Source organism: Oreochromis aureus, linkage group 16, assembly GCF_013358895.1.
Source record: "Oreochromis aureus strain Israel breed Guangdong linkage group 16, ZZ_aureus, whole genome shotgun sequence".
NCBI lineage: Eukaryota > Metazoa > Chordata > Actinopteri > Cichliformes > Cichlidae > Oreochromis > Oreochromis aureus.
The window spans coordinates 29,345,242-29,358,957 of NC_052957.1; the positions used below are offsets into that span (position 1 = coordinate 29,345,242).

Genomic DNA, 13,716 nt, shown 5'->3' on the forward strand with positions numbered 1-13,716 from the left:
CTGGACTACTGTAATTCACTATTATCAGGATGTCCTAAAAACTCCCTGAAAAGTCTTCAGCTGATCCAAAATGCTGCAGCAAGAGTCCTGACAGGGACTAGAAAGAGAGAGCAGATTTCTCCTGTTTTGGCTTCCTTCATTGGCTTCCTGTTAAATCCAGAATTGAATTCAAAATCCTGCTCCTCACATACAAGGTCTTAAATAATCAGGCCCCATCTTATCTTAATGACCTTGTAGTACCATATCACCCCATTAGAGCACTTCGCCTCTCGCTCTGCAGGCCTACTTGTTGTCCCTAGAGTATTTAAAAGTAGAATGGGAGGCAGAGCCTTCAGTTTTCAGGCCCCTCTTCTGTGGAACCAGCTTCCAGTTTGGATTCGGGAGACAGACACTATCTCTACTTTCAAGATTAGGCTTAAAACTTTCCTTTTTGCTAAAGCATATAGTTAAGGCTGGACCAGGTGACCCTGAATCCTCCCTTAGTTATGCTGCAATAGACATAGGCTGCCGGGGATTCCCATGGTGCATTGAGTTTTTCCTTCCAGTCACCTTTCTCACTCACTATGTGTTAATAGACCTCTCTGCATCGAATCATATCTGTTATTAATCTCTGTCTCTCTTCCACAGCATGTCTTTATCCTGTTTTTCTTCTTTCACCCCAACCGGGTCGCAGCAGATGGCCGCCCCTCCCTGAGCCTGGCTCTGCCGGAGGTTTCTTCCTGTTAAAGGGAGTTTTTCCTTCCCACTGTCGCCAAAGTGCTTGCTCATAGGGGTCATATGATTGTTGGGTTTTTCTCTGTATTTATTATTGTGCCATCTACTGTACAATATAAAGCGCCTTGAGGCGACTTTGTTGTGATTTGGCGCTATATAAATAAAATTGAATTGAATTGAAAATTGAAGTTTGTTAATAAATTTGTGTCTTTGTTTGTTTTTGCATAAATAAGAGCAAAACATTGCAGATTTATCGGAAAAGAAGGAGCGTATCATTATTTCAGACATTCATTCACTCTCCACCACAAAAAACAAACAAACAGAAACTCACACTTTTTTCCTAAAGCATTGCTATTGTGGCTTCAGAGGTTGTTCTCAGTTGGCTCATGCAAAAGAGTTTAAATGAACCACAAATGTAGGAGCCCTTCTCACTCTGGGCCATAAACTGAAAACAATCACTAATCCAACAAATGTATGAACTGCTGAGCGAAAGAGTGCCCGTCATTACAGAAACAAAGAGCCAAACATTATAATCTGAATTTAAACAGTAAAAGTGTTTCCATTACAGGCTTCATGATATTAAGCACCACTGGATTCCAGCCAGTTCCATCTTAGTTTAGCTCATTGCATCACCACCTAAGCCGGGAACTGTAAACAGGCCATTTGGCTTGTTTTGGCCAATAATTAACAGAAATAAGCAGTCACGTATTTTTAAGACCAATGGAACAAGGACAAATCCAGTCTTGGTTTTGAATTCAGAAGGAAATTTGAGAGCTTTGTGCTTTTGAAATGTCAGTGGACTCATTTGTGGAAACGTTGCTGGGTTTTGGCCCTGCTGAGGACACACAATGAAATGAAACCTGTGGGAAACATTTTTTTGGATTTTACTTCTCAGTAAAGACCTTCAACCATTTAATCTCCAACCTCTCTATTAGCTCTAAGTGGCTGCAGCAGCAGCAGGCTTGACAATCTGAGTTGTTAAAATGTTAATCTCAGTTGACTGATTATCAAAAAAAACAAAACAACGCATAATTCATTTGACTTTTACAACAAATAAATTCCTATACATTTGTGAGGTTGGAAAATAATTCTAGTAAAGTGAATGTACAGCATCGTCATCAGCAAAACTTCTACTTGCAGAAAGCAAAGGCCTCGACTGCAAACGCTTGAGCTCGTCATGTAGAGAGCAACAATCATCAACATTATCAATCTGCACTCCAACAAAGATCCATACCTACATCTGAACAGCTACATATCTTAAATAAGGATAAAATGACTCTTAGAAGAAAATGAGGTAATGAATTTAAGCTCAAGTGACGTGTCAGGAGGTGGCAGGGGAAGTCCTTCCACCATATTCCTGTCCGGTCTCATATTTTTATTTACAGAAAGAGTTTTCAGCATAAAAGATCCTGTAAGCTTAAAAAACTTTGAACAGTTACCTTCTGCTGCCACCAGAGGTCAGCAAACTGCACAGAGCCTCATGTTGTTTCAGAGGAAGAAGTTTGCAGGTAGTTTGCACCATTGTGGTTTTGTTGATCGACAGTCAGTTTGTCACAATCTTGAAATAAGTTTGAACCAGAAGAGATCAGCTAAAAAAATACAGACGTCCCGCTTTTATCACAACAGTGTAAAGAAAAAGGAATCTGATGAAGTACGATGATCCCAAAGCTGAAGTAAAGATGTGAAATTTAAGAAGAAACCAGAGTGAATCTATCTGAAAATAAACAAGCGTCCAGAACTAAAATGTGTTTTGTATGGAGGAATGATGCTGCAGATACTCTACATGCTGAAGTGAATTAACCATTTTCATGCACTTAAGTAACCAAATCACTGCAAGCAACCTGGTTCCAGCAGAAATCAGATAACATATTAAACATATATACAGTAACCTGGTTACTTAAACATTCAATGACGTGCTTAAAAAAAATCTGTGGATACAATTTAAAGTGTACACAAAACAATATTACACTCTTACAACTTTTGATATGTCAGCTGACCATCTGAATAGCTAGCTGTAGCAACAACTGGTCAATTATTATAAAAGGGCTGACAAATTTTATTTCAAATCACATAAATGATTCATTATAAAATAACTTTAAAATTCTTAATCCTAAAATAATCTTAAATCACTGTTTATTAATCGACTAGTATATAAAACATACTGATCAAATGTCTCGTTTTGCACTAAACCCTGTGTGTGACAACATGAAAAATAAGCAGATCTTTGAATAAAAGATGCTAAAATCTGAAAATATTTGGCTTTTTTTTTTTTTTTTTTTTTTTTTTTTTTTTTTACATACAAAAACTTATTTCTATCATGCGAGACTTGTGTTTTGAAGAGTTTGTTATTATTAATAATAATAATAATAATAAATAATAATGATAAAGTGGTAATAATAGGTGTGTTGTAAGTACATATATGTATCATGGTCTTGATAATAAAAAAGAGGTATTAGTGCATTCTGAGTATATGTAATGTGAGTAATCCCTGCCTCACTGAAAAGGAAAAATTACACTGCTTATTTTTCATGTTCCATTGCTCTGCCATAAAAATGGTCCCTGTCGATCCAACTTGTTCTTTTTGCCAATAATTCGTCCACAAATAACAGTATTAGCTGCCACATAGCTGCTTTCCATGTTGATATCTGACAGAGTTTTGTCTCTGTGTGTGTGTCAGTCAGATAAATCTTGTTTAAATGAAAGCTGGCTATAACCTGATTACTTAAGTGCATGTAAACCCGGTGACAGATAACTGAATGGACCTCCAGCAAAAGGATACCTGACTGTGGTGAGAGATGCGTGAGGATGCAGTCACAGAACAAAAGGAGAAAATAGGCTGAGAAATGGCAAAGAAAGGAACGGAAGTGGGGAGGAAAGGAAGAAGGAAGTAATGAATAAAACAAAGAGGAAAACCAGCTGCAGTCCAAGTCCTCAAGTGACTATGGTATAGAGGACTGTTCAGCTACCCTGGCGCGTGTGTGTGTGTGTGTGTGTGTGTGTGTGTGTGTGTGTGTGTGTGTGTGTGTGTGTGTGTGTGTGTGTGTTTTATCAGCTGCAGTGGCAGAGCAGCAGTCCAGCCACTAGAGGAAGCAGGTTGAGCAGCAGGAGCCACAGAGTGGTGGCCAAACCTGGAGAACTGGAGCATGGATCTAAAATCAAGACAGAAAATAACCATCTATCAAATCTTGTTTGTTTTTTACATAACAGTATTATATTCCACACACACTGAGTATTTAATTATAAACACATCTTAAGTTTTATCTTTCCCTTTCAGTGCTTTTCTCACCAGTTTCTTTACTTTGTTCTCATTTATATCTTTTCCCATTTCTTTACTTGTTAAACAACTTCATTCAACCATAAGTTGAAATCTGAAAGGCAGACAGCTTCACCATGTGACAGGAAGAGAAGCATTTAAATCAGCTGGTCCACTGACTGACCAATTGGGTTGCTCCTGGAGGTGTTGATGGGTGGGAGCTGGTAGGGTAGGGGGCAGTCATCACAGAAGTCGGTGCAGGCGGGGCAGATGAGGACACCGTTGTAAACCCACTCGTTAACGCGTACGCTGATGCTCAGCAGCTGACCTTTACGGACACAGAGGAAGGAACGATCCTGAACGAACACCGTGAGGCCCTGAGCTGAGCACGACACCTGCAGCACACAGAGAGTGTGAGACAGACCCAAAACACACAGCGACATGCACTTTCCTCTCATTTCTCTAACTTTATTAGGGATTTTTTCCCCTTTGTATAAAACCTTTTGAGATCCCACCAAAGCAGTTTGGGACAAAAATATGTGGGATTTAATTTATTTAACCTGAACTATTAATCTGTTTGTCAAACAGCCAAATAAAAGTGAAATCTACAGATTTCTATAAGGTAACAGTCTCAACCTACAGATGTCACCTTCTCCACTGAGGACAGCTATGGAAAAAGTTGTAAAGGGGATCTTAAAAATTCACAGACAAACATAAATAAGTATATGTACATGTCAGCACCTTGTAGCATCCGGAGCCCCAGTCAGGGTACGTCATCTTCCGAGTGCATTGCTCCATCACAAAGGCTGATTTCTGGTACAGACACACAGAGTCTAGTCCATACTGCTCTGCTCCATAATTCCTCCACCAGTCTGAACAAACAGACAACACCACAGATAGAAATCTCACATATTTCACAGAAACAGCATCAACAACAGCAGATCAAAACAGATTTTATACAAGAGTTCCTCCAAATGTCTTTACTCAGTGGTCCCCAACCCGCAGGCCACGGACTGGTACCGGTCAGTAAGTCGTTTGGTACCGGGCCACGAGAGTTGAGGCTCGGGTGTGAAATTTATGGTTTGCAGGGTTTTTATCGTTAACTCGGTTTCCCTGGGTCATTTCCCGTGTTATAGTTGTGCATCTTATTTTGAAAGAAATATTTACACGTTACCATAGCGACCAGAGAGCATTAAGGGGCAGAGAGGAGGACGTTACTCTCAATGTTGTTGGCGCATTTCAGGAGGACACTGCTAATAAAGTTACACAATTACACAGTGAATTCGCATTTATTATTACATTTACAAAATACCACAGTTTTTGTCTTTGTCGTATGATTTATTTTGTTGCATTTATCCGCGACACCTTAAAGGCCGGTCCGTGGAAATATTGTCTGACATTAAACCGATCCGTGGAGCAAAGAAGGTTGGGGACCGCTGTCTTTACTGATGAGCTCTCAGTAACACCTATGACCGAAAAGGTTTCTTTCACGTTCCTGACAATGAAACTGGGCGGACATGTGTTCTTATGGATTTATGCTAAACAGTGGCAAGCTACTTCTCTGTCAAGCTCTTTTTGATTTTAACAAATTATTTAAAAATTATAATAAAAATAAATAAAAATAAAACTATAAAAAAATGAGCACGATGCAGAGTCTGGCTGATCTGGCCACTGAAAACAGTCGTCAAAGTTCAAAGTTGAACTTGACTGTGAGTACTCCTTGCTGCACGTGCCGTGTCCTATGTGAAAGGGCCTTAAGGTGTCCAAACCAGGATTAGTTCTAGTCCTAAGGAGCTTTAGGATCATCCTATGCATCTTTATATGAAGTCGGTCTTTGAATTTCAATACTTGGGTACATGGTTTGAAAATGCAGCAGGTTTAGAAATGTTCAAAAGAAAGAGTAAAGGTAATTGCTGCCATTAGTCTAGTGAGAGGTTTCTTTGCTTTTGCTTTTTTTTTTTTTTTTTTTCAATCAGATATGTGTGACCTGCTTTTAAGGCACAGAAGAATAAGAAATATCATTAGGAAACTATTCTCACCTCCCTCCCTGTACTACGGCTGTTCACAGAGTTTGATTTAAAACACCACTAGATTAAAGGCAGCAGTAGAAACAGCAGTATAAGCAGTACCTGGCTGGTTCTCAGACACTCTGCAGTAGGAGTTTCTCTGGTATTCTCCACTGAGGTGCCAGCTGAACTCCTGACTAAAGGGACAGTAGTCAGCGATCTCCACAGCACCCCCAAAGAACGACAGCTGATCAGAAGCCACGTCAGGGATCCGCTCGAAATACTGACACAGCACATATAGTTACCCTCAGCACACTCACTGACCACAGCAGAGCTTACTCTAACATGCACATACAGAGCACTGTGTGGTAGCTATAAATAACCTTGTCAGGCATTTTCTATAAAAGATAAAACATTCACTAGTTTCAGCAGAACACTCACAAACATATCAATATTGGTAGTGGTGGGGGGTTAGCATACCTGGTACTCAAGTGGCAGTTCTTGTGGGTATTTTTGCAGGTTGCACACAGCCACAGCCAGCTGATCCTGTCTGCAGGTGAGCTGCAGAGGAGAGGCTCGCACTGTGTCACAGTACGGAGTTACAGCGTGTCTTCTGCAACAACAAGTACATAATAAATGCTGCTGGTTAGATATGGCATTACTGTGGGTACCTGGTACAGTACAGAACTTATCTGTAACATATACATGTGCCACTCTTTCAGTGTGTTAAACGTCATTTTTTTCAACCACTGGTGCCAGCTTCAAACTAAAAGCATGATCTTTGTGATCATGAGGGAAAGAAACAGCAAAAAAAAATACTTCAACTTTGTTTGGCACGGTGTTTCTGTCACCTCTGTCTCTGCTTGTCCATCCAGAATTTGCAGCTCTTCATAACAAAGTCGCAGCCGAGACCACGACCCCAGTCCAGCCTCTGAGCCAGGCTGTAGTTGGCGCGGTACCAGCCGCTGTCCTCCATGATGGCCAGCGTCAGCCGAGAAAACACTCGGTTCTGAGTGTGGGAGCCCGTCATTGCCTCATTCTGGGATGAATGGGAAAAAAAAAAAAATATATAGATGAACATGATGGAGAAGCCTAAACTGCTGGCTACCAAAAAGCCACGGAGAAAACATGTGCTGACCTCTAAGAGTCTCTTTTCCCAATGGTTTAGTTCGGTTCCTGTCCCTCCTTGGTTCTCCAGCTCCATCCCCTCCAGGATGGGGCAATTAAAATGTCTCCTCGCCTCCTCCTGGAAACGGAAAGGAAGACACATACTACTTAATTATTACTTGACATCAACTATAACGCCTAAACTGACCTCCAATAACAATCTCATAGGTTCAATTTTGTCCACTCTTTCTAATAAGACCTTTATATTACATTCCTTCAACACCTCCCGGTGCTGTATCCTACATAAATCTTTGTAAAACAATCGTTTTTATAAGCACAGTCAAAACTACAGCTAAGAGGCGCAAAATGACAGCACATCATCCTTTTCTAGACTCACATAAACAGAAGAAGAGTTACGAGACTAACCAGTTTTCTTAATATTGAAGCTTCTTACCACAACACGAGGAGTGACAAGGACATGCACTTGGTGTCGGACCATCACGCCTCCTCTGATGTCCCACAGTCTGGTGACTCTTCTGATAACGGCATCGCTCCACTGGTACAGACCCAGACTGATGCACAGGTTTAGGATTAGAAGTTAGAGCTTGAACACTAGAAATCATAAATGACCATGACATAAAGTGTAATCACCTCTCGTTGAAGGCGGGCAGGCCGCTTGCGAAGCGAGGAGTCAGAGGTTTGCCCTCATCATCGTGGTAGAAGGCAAACAGACCGGCTGAAAATCCCTAGAGGACGTAAGGAGAAACTGCAGTCAGTGACAGATTTCACACATGCACAAATTACTCAACAAGAGTCTATTTAGCACCCAATCACAACAGTGTTTATAGCAGCACATCTTCTGGGCAAAATCTTGCATTTTTTATTAATATGCTCACATGAGGTAAAAATAAACCCACATCCATTTTCAGCTTTCAGTTCAGCTTTGGTAAGATGTTGTTGGTCAACAGTAAAGCATCTCCAAATGTATTCAAATGTTAAAAATCTGCCGAGGAAAATATGGTTCAAAAATGTCTTTTGAGCAATCTGTGTGAACCTAATGCTCCACGGGAAGCTCAACAACAGTGACGAGTGGTACTGACCAGAGCGTGGATGATTTCATGTTTGACTGTGGAGAGCATCCCTTCAAACTCCTGAGGCTGAGAGGAGATCATAGCAGGGCACAGGTTGGCGTAGCCTGCTATAGGTCTAAAAGGAAAAACACCCCGACTTACATTAGTTTATACTGTAATATTCTGACAGTTTGATTTACTTCTGTAACCAAGACGACAGTTCATTGCTTATAAAGCAAAAAAACCGAGACTAAAGGCTGGATTGTATTTTTAGTTTCTTTATTTTTTAAATTAACACCAAGTAAGGTTTTTATCCTCCCACCTGTCGAGCTCCGCCTCCAGCTGGCAGTAAGCAGCATAAGCCACTATGTTCTCCTGCCCACAGCGTTCTGTGGTGACGCCGCTGACATACAGCACAAAATCGGACCCTTCGACTCCAGGCCCATCTGGGGGCCCTGTAGGGCCACATGACTTCCCAGACTCACTGCACACCTTGCATTGCTAGAAGAGAAACACGACATTGGAGTGAGCAGAGAGCACACTGAACCAGTGAGGACAGACAAGTGTTCACATCACAGCATAAAAACACTGTGGGTTAAACGTTCGTCAGAATTTTTTAATGGTCAACAGCACTGGATGGTTATGTGTTATCTGTAGAATTCAACTACAGCAGTAATATTATATACATTTGCTTTACATTGCATGCTTGGTCAATACTTTAATGTTAATTAGCAATCAATTAAGACTTTATATATTCCAAATAAAAACAGAAAACAGCTGCTAGCAAGGCTAGAACCCTTGCTTTGTGGGATCAGTAATCTATGCACGCTCTGACCTGCAGGTGGTGCTGTGGTACAGTAATGGGCCCACATCGTGTGACATTTGCACAGGCGTCCTGGCAGTAGCGATGAGGGTCATCTCTCTTCCTCATGTACTGGTTGGTTGCACATTGTCTGAGATAACGGAAACAGTTAATTAAATATATATATTTATGTGTATATTGTTCACATGTTGAAATAAAAAATTACCAACCAATTACCAACCAAATATAACCACAGATGTGGTTCCCTGAAATCCAAGAGAAACAAACATTTAAACTACTATCTGGCAATTAAAATAGTATAACATAACATAAACACACAGCGCTTGATTAACTTACTCATCTGGATTTTATTAAGGGGGGATGCTTTGATTTATAGGAGTGCTGACACTGGAGCTGTAGCTAATTGACACCTGCTAGGCCTCAGTCAACTGGTCTTGGTGTGTTTGGTGACTCTTCTTCAAATCATTAGACAAATAACACGACTTAATCCATGAAACAACCCATAAAGAGGTTTGTGCTACGGTTTTTGGCGAGTGACACTGTAGTATTTATTAATCTGTCACTTACCACCAGTTGTCAGCTATCTGCGTTTGCCCATTGCACCCGAACAACTTGTGGATGCAGGTTTCTGACCAAGTGTTTGTTAGCTGACTGCTTAGCACTTTGCACTCTGATCCAAATTTGATCACAGAGCCAAAGAATCAAAATGGCAAGCAACAAAATGCTTGCCATTGAACAGATTTAAAAATCTAAATTACTCTAGACTCTATTGTTTTACTTTCTTTTAGATTACTGAACTGAAAATTAGTGCACAGGTGTGGTTCAAATAGTGATGGCAGGGACTACATACCTGCTGAGCAGTACAGGCCCCACTCTGCGCCTGACACTGAAAGCCCTCTGCAGGTAAGCGATGGCCTGAGGAAACAGCTTATCCTAGAGAGGGACACATGGAGTAACACACTTTCAATCTGTTACACCTCTGAGCACAGCCAACAATGCTGCAAAGCCCAATCCGACATCACCTCAACAAAACCAACAGCAGAAGCCACGGCTGAATGTTAAAACCACTGATGATGTCCTCACGTTGCAGTTCTCGTGGTTATTGGACTTTGAATGTAAGATTTAACAGAAAACCCTACATACTGCTTAAAAATGCAAAAATCGGGAAAACCACAACAAGTTGACTCTTAATTTCCACTTTTATTTATACCATTTTCTCTGTGGTTGAGATGTGTTATTTTACAAGGTTATAGTTAGACTTTAACTATTACAAAAACATTTATTGTATAAAGTGCTCAGGTGTGTCCTCACCTTCACAAGTCTCCTTTTGTCTGCAGTAAGTCTGTGGATGGAGAGCATCCTTGTTACACACACAAACCTGGCATATGGATGCTAGAAAAATGGTGACAGTTGTTCTCTTTGGCTTTTTGTTTTGTTTTTTAATCCTGGGAGTTGCTGTAGTACTTACTGGTCAACGCTGCTGTCATAGATGATCTTTATTTTCAGCTGAAGGTCTTCAGGCGAGCTTCTCTTAGTCAAACGCTCAGGCTTCAAGTAAACATGGTGGACAATCTGAAACAGGACCGCAGAAAATGAGAATGAGAATTGCAATTTATAAGAGGAGAATTAAAACAACCAATACTACTAATAATATTTGATGTGTTTAGTGTTTTACAAAACTATTAGTATTGGAACATATGACAACTATCAAGAGTAGAAACTGCAGTACAAAAATGTGTTTGTGATTACTGCGAAATGCTCAAAACAGAGTTCAATTTGCTCTCAATCAGAAGCAAGCATTATATTTGATGCTGGTGATCAGAGTCTTTAAGGATTCTGGAAATACCTTCAGAATAGGTAAAGTGCTCCACCTTACAAACGACGTCCAATAAGCTTTTCTGTTTGTTTTTTTTAATGGCTAAAAACTGAGGGTCACAAACTCGCCTTTTAGTTAGTTATTAAAAAAGTAATTGTCCATTTTACTGTGAATGAGTTTTGTGTAAATTTAGTTAAAAATACCTGTCTTCTGTGAATACAATGTTTGGGATACAGAGTGCAGCTGTATTTTGAATTAATAAGTTAAGAAATAATGAATCTAGCCAGATGTTATTTTGGCTGTTTAAAGGGGAAAAGGCTGAAGCTGAACAGCTGAAACTGATTTATAGACAGTGGCATGTGATCTGAAAGCTGCTTTCACAGTCTAAATGTGCATGACACAAGCTGTACAGTGAACACAGTAAAAGCTTTGTATACCACAGTGGCATCACTGTTAGCCTGTTAGCTTGCTATCATACTGTACATCAAGTCTTAGTGAGGAACCAACTGAACAACATGCTTGCGTTGTATTTATCATAAAAACACGTCCTTCACATCGTGCTGGGGTTTGTTAACTATTCATTTTCCACGTGCCGAGGCAATAAAGTCTTATTACACTATATAATATTTAATACCATCATAAATAGCCGACGCAGCTAACGTGCTAGCTTAGCTAAGCTGTGGCAGAGACAGCCGACGCTCACCTCGTTGGGAGAAGGGACTCGGTGTTTGCAGGAACCGTGACAGCTCACTAGCACGGCCAGAAGGGAGAAGAAAAGGGCAGGGCTGAGGAGGAACCAGGACACGGACGGCTTGCCATCCCGGCTTAACCTCAGCTCCATCCTCCAACCTGCCCGACAAAAGGGGCTTGGCAGCCCGAAGTCAACAGAACCTTCGCCGGTGTCGGTCCGGTCCCTTCTACTCTCGTTTCGTTCATCGCTTGCACGGTGAATCAAAACATGTTAACATCCCGCAAAAAATAAATGAATAAATAAAAACAAGCGAACAAATTCAAATAAGTTATATCTGAAGTGAAGAGAGTGCAGTAAAAGCAGTAACGCCGGCCGGTGAGGGGATAAATATACGCCTGACAGCTGCGGCGGTCCTGGTTTGTAGCTTATGTCAGCTGAGAGAAGAGCAGAGCGCCGGTGCACTCCGAAGATCGTCTGTTGTCAAGATGATTCACTCTCCCCAAATGAAGGAAGACAGCGCTCCAAAGATCGTATTTTAGTGAGATGAGGTATATTCAACGGATATGGTACATCTTTTTCCTCTCTCAAAGGGGCAAAGGAAATAATTAACAACATTTTATCTTTTTTTAGTGCAGAGTTTAGAAAGGTATTTGCTTTAAAAGCTTGTATAATATTTTTTTATTATATACAATATAAGTGTAAGTGTATAAGTGTATAAGTGTAACTATTTATAGCAGCGATACAGATTCACAAATCCATAAAAAGTTAGAATCCGTCTAAAAAATGTACTTGAGACATAAATTAGATTTAGCAGTTCCAGGAAAAAAAGCAGTCCTCGAAACATCATTATCCTAACTTGTATTTAATATTAATATTGAGCATAAAATATGTGCTTTTATTTATTAAGAATAGCAAACACTTTACTTACCTTAACACCACTAAAAGGTCAGTAAAGAAAGTTCACATCCCCCACTAGTCCACAAAGCAGACCAGTTTTTCGTGTAGAATCTGAGATTTATGGGGTCTATTTTCTCCTTTTCTTTTTCAAGTTCTTTTTGGGTTCATTTGAAGTGAGCTTTGTAATTGTGAAGACATCATGTTTAACCAAAATTTGCAGAAAATGGGTTAGGTTCATTATGGCTCCCTTCACTTCACAGTTAATGCCTCTTTTCTTAAGGCAGGTCTGTAAAGCTTTTCACTTTTTCCACCATGTGATGCTGTGTTCCCACACTCTGTGACACCAAAACATCAGACACACGAGGTAAATGTGATTACATCTGAATGCCCATCATGGCTTACAGTTAGACCATCTCTGATCGCTGTAGCTAATGAGAATCCACCCTGTGTCTGTTTGATTGTATTAGCTCTTGTTTCACTCTGTTAGGAAGGTGAAAAACTCCAGTGTTACATGGCAATGACTTAAAATGTTCAGTTAAAATGAACATTTCAAACTGTAGCACCAAAAACATACACATTTAGTATGTTTTTTTTTTTTTATGTTCAGCGATTGGTTCTTTCATTGTAATAGGTGTTTATTTATCCTGTGTTATAGTTATTGTATTTTTCAGGCCTTAATGAAAAAGTTCTGTTTTGTTTAGCAGGCTCCAAAACCATCTCAGTGCCCAGCCCAACCCATAAAATGCTGTTGTAAAGTTTTGGTGGTTTTCAGCTTCCCTTTCATTTGTTTCTTCTGTGATGTTGGAGATTTGCGTTTTCATTATGGTTAAAAACAAAGAGATATGAAAACATAAATCTGCAGAGGCAACCACTTCAAAAGGATTGCTTGGTAAGGATATAATGATTAACACACTGTATATTTTCAATATTTTCTGACATTTCATATTTTAAAAAATGAACCAGGTAATATAACAGATGTTTTCTATCCATTGCTTAATTTAAAGAATAAGTTTGTTGCTTAATGTCTGTGTTATACCTTTAGTTTATCCCTAACAATGCTGCGACACTTACTCTCCCTTTCCTTTGTGAAAGCGATCTAACCTATTCAATCTTTGTCTCTTTTCTCCCACAACAAACAGAATGAACAGATTTTTATTCTTTTATAACCAAACTAGGATTAAATAGTGTCTGAACACATGATTTCTGAGATTTATCTCAGATGTTCATTCCTAAATTTGAACAAACATTTATATTTTTAAAAAGGCTCAGAAATGATCAGAAAATGGAAGAACTTACTTCTGAATCATCACATTTAATTTTGTTTTTTAAGTAGCCAGTA

The 13,716-nt window shown here is 39.8% G+C and overlaps 1 protein-coding gene across 1 annotated transcript; it reads right to left on the minus strand.

Annotated features, from left to right (window-relative positions):
• Positions 1-828: 828 nt before the first annotated feature.
• lmln (leishmanolysin-like (metallopeptidase M8 family)) lies at positions 829-11,957 on the minus strand. Its single transcript, XM_039600022.1, has 17 exons — positions 11,493-11,957; positions 10,442-10,545; positions 10,285-10,315; positions 9,824-9,906; positions 8,986-9,103; positions 8,473-8,651; positions 8,181-8,286; positions 7,732-7,826; positions 7,535-7,652; positions 7,112-7,219; positions 6,825-7,012; positions 6,454-6,586; positions 6,097-6,256; positions 4,709-4,839; positions 4,152-4,362; positions 3,742-3,863; positions 829-3,687 (listed from the first exon to the last, which is right to left on the minus strand). Exons 1-16 carry the CDS (start codon positions 11,628-11,630, stop codon positions 3,763-3,765), a joined length of 2,004 nt encoding a protein of 667 aa, XP_039455956.1. The 5' UTR covers positions 11,631-11,957; the 3' UTR covers positions 829-3,687; positions 3,742-3,762.
• Positions 11,958-13,716: the final 1,759 nt, after the last annotated feature.

What these genes read in the sequence shown, in the direction of transcription:
- lmln (XM_039600022.1), bottom strand. Translation starts at nt 11,630, where the DNA reads ATGGAGCTGAGGTTAAGCCGGGATGGCAAGCCGTCCGTGTCCTGGTTC. An exon ending in CTGGAGGCGGAGCTCGACAG is followed by an intron (nt 8,287 to 8,472) that starts GTGGGAGGATAA and finishes TTTTCCTTTTAG; the next exon opens with ACCTATAGCAGGCTACGCCA. An exon ending in ATGAAATCATCCACGCTCTG is followed by an intron (nt 7,827 to 8,180) that starts GTCAGTACCACT and finishes TACGTCCTCTAG; the next exon opens with GGATTTTCAGCCGGTCTGTT.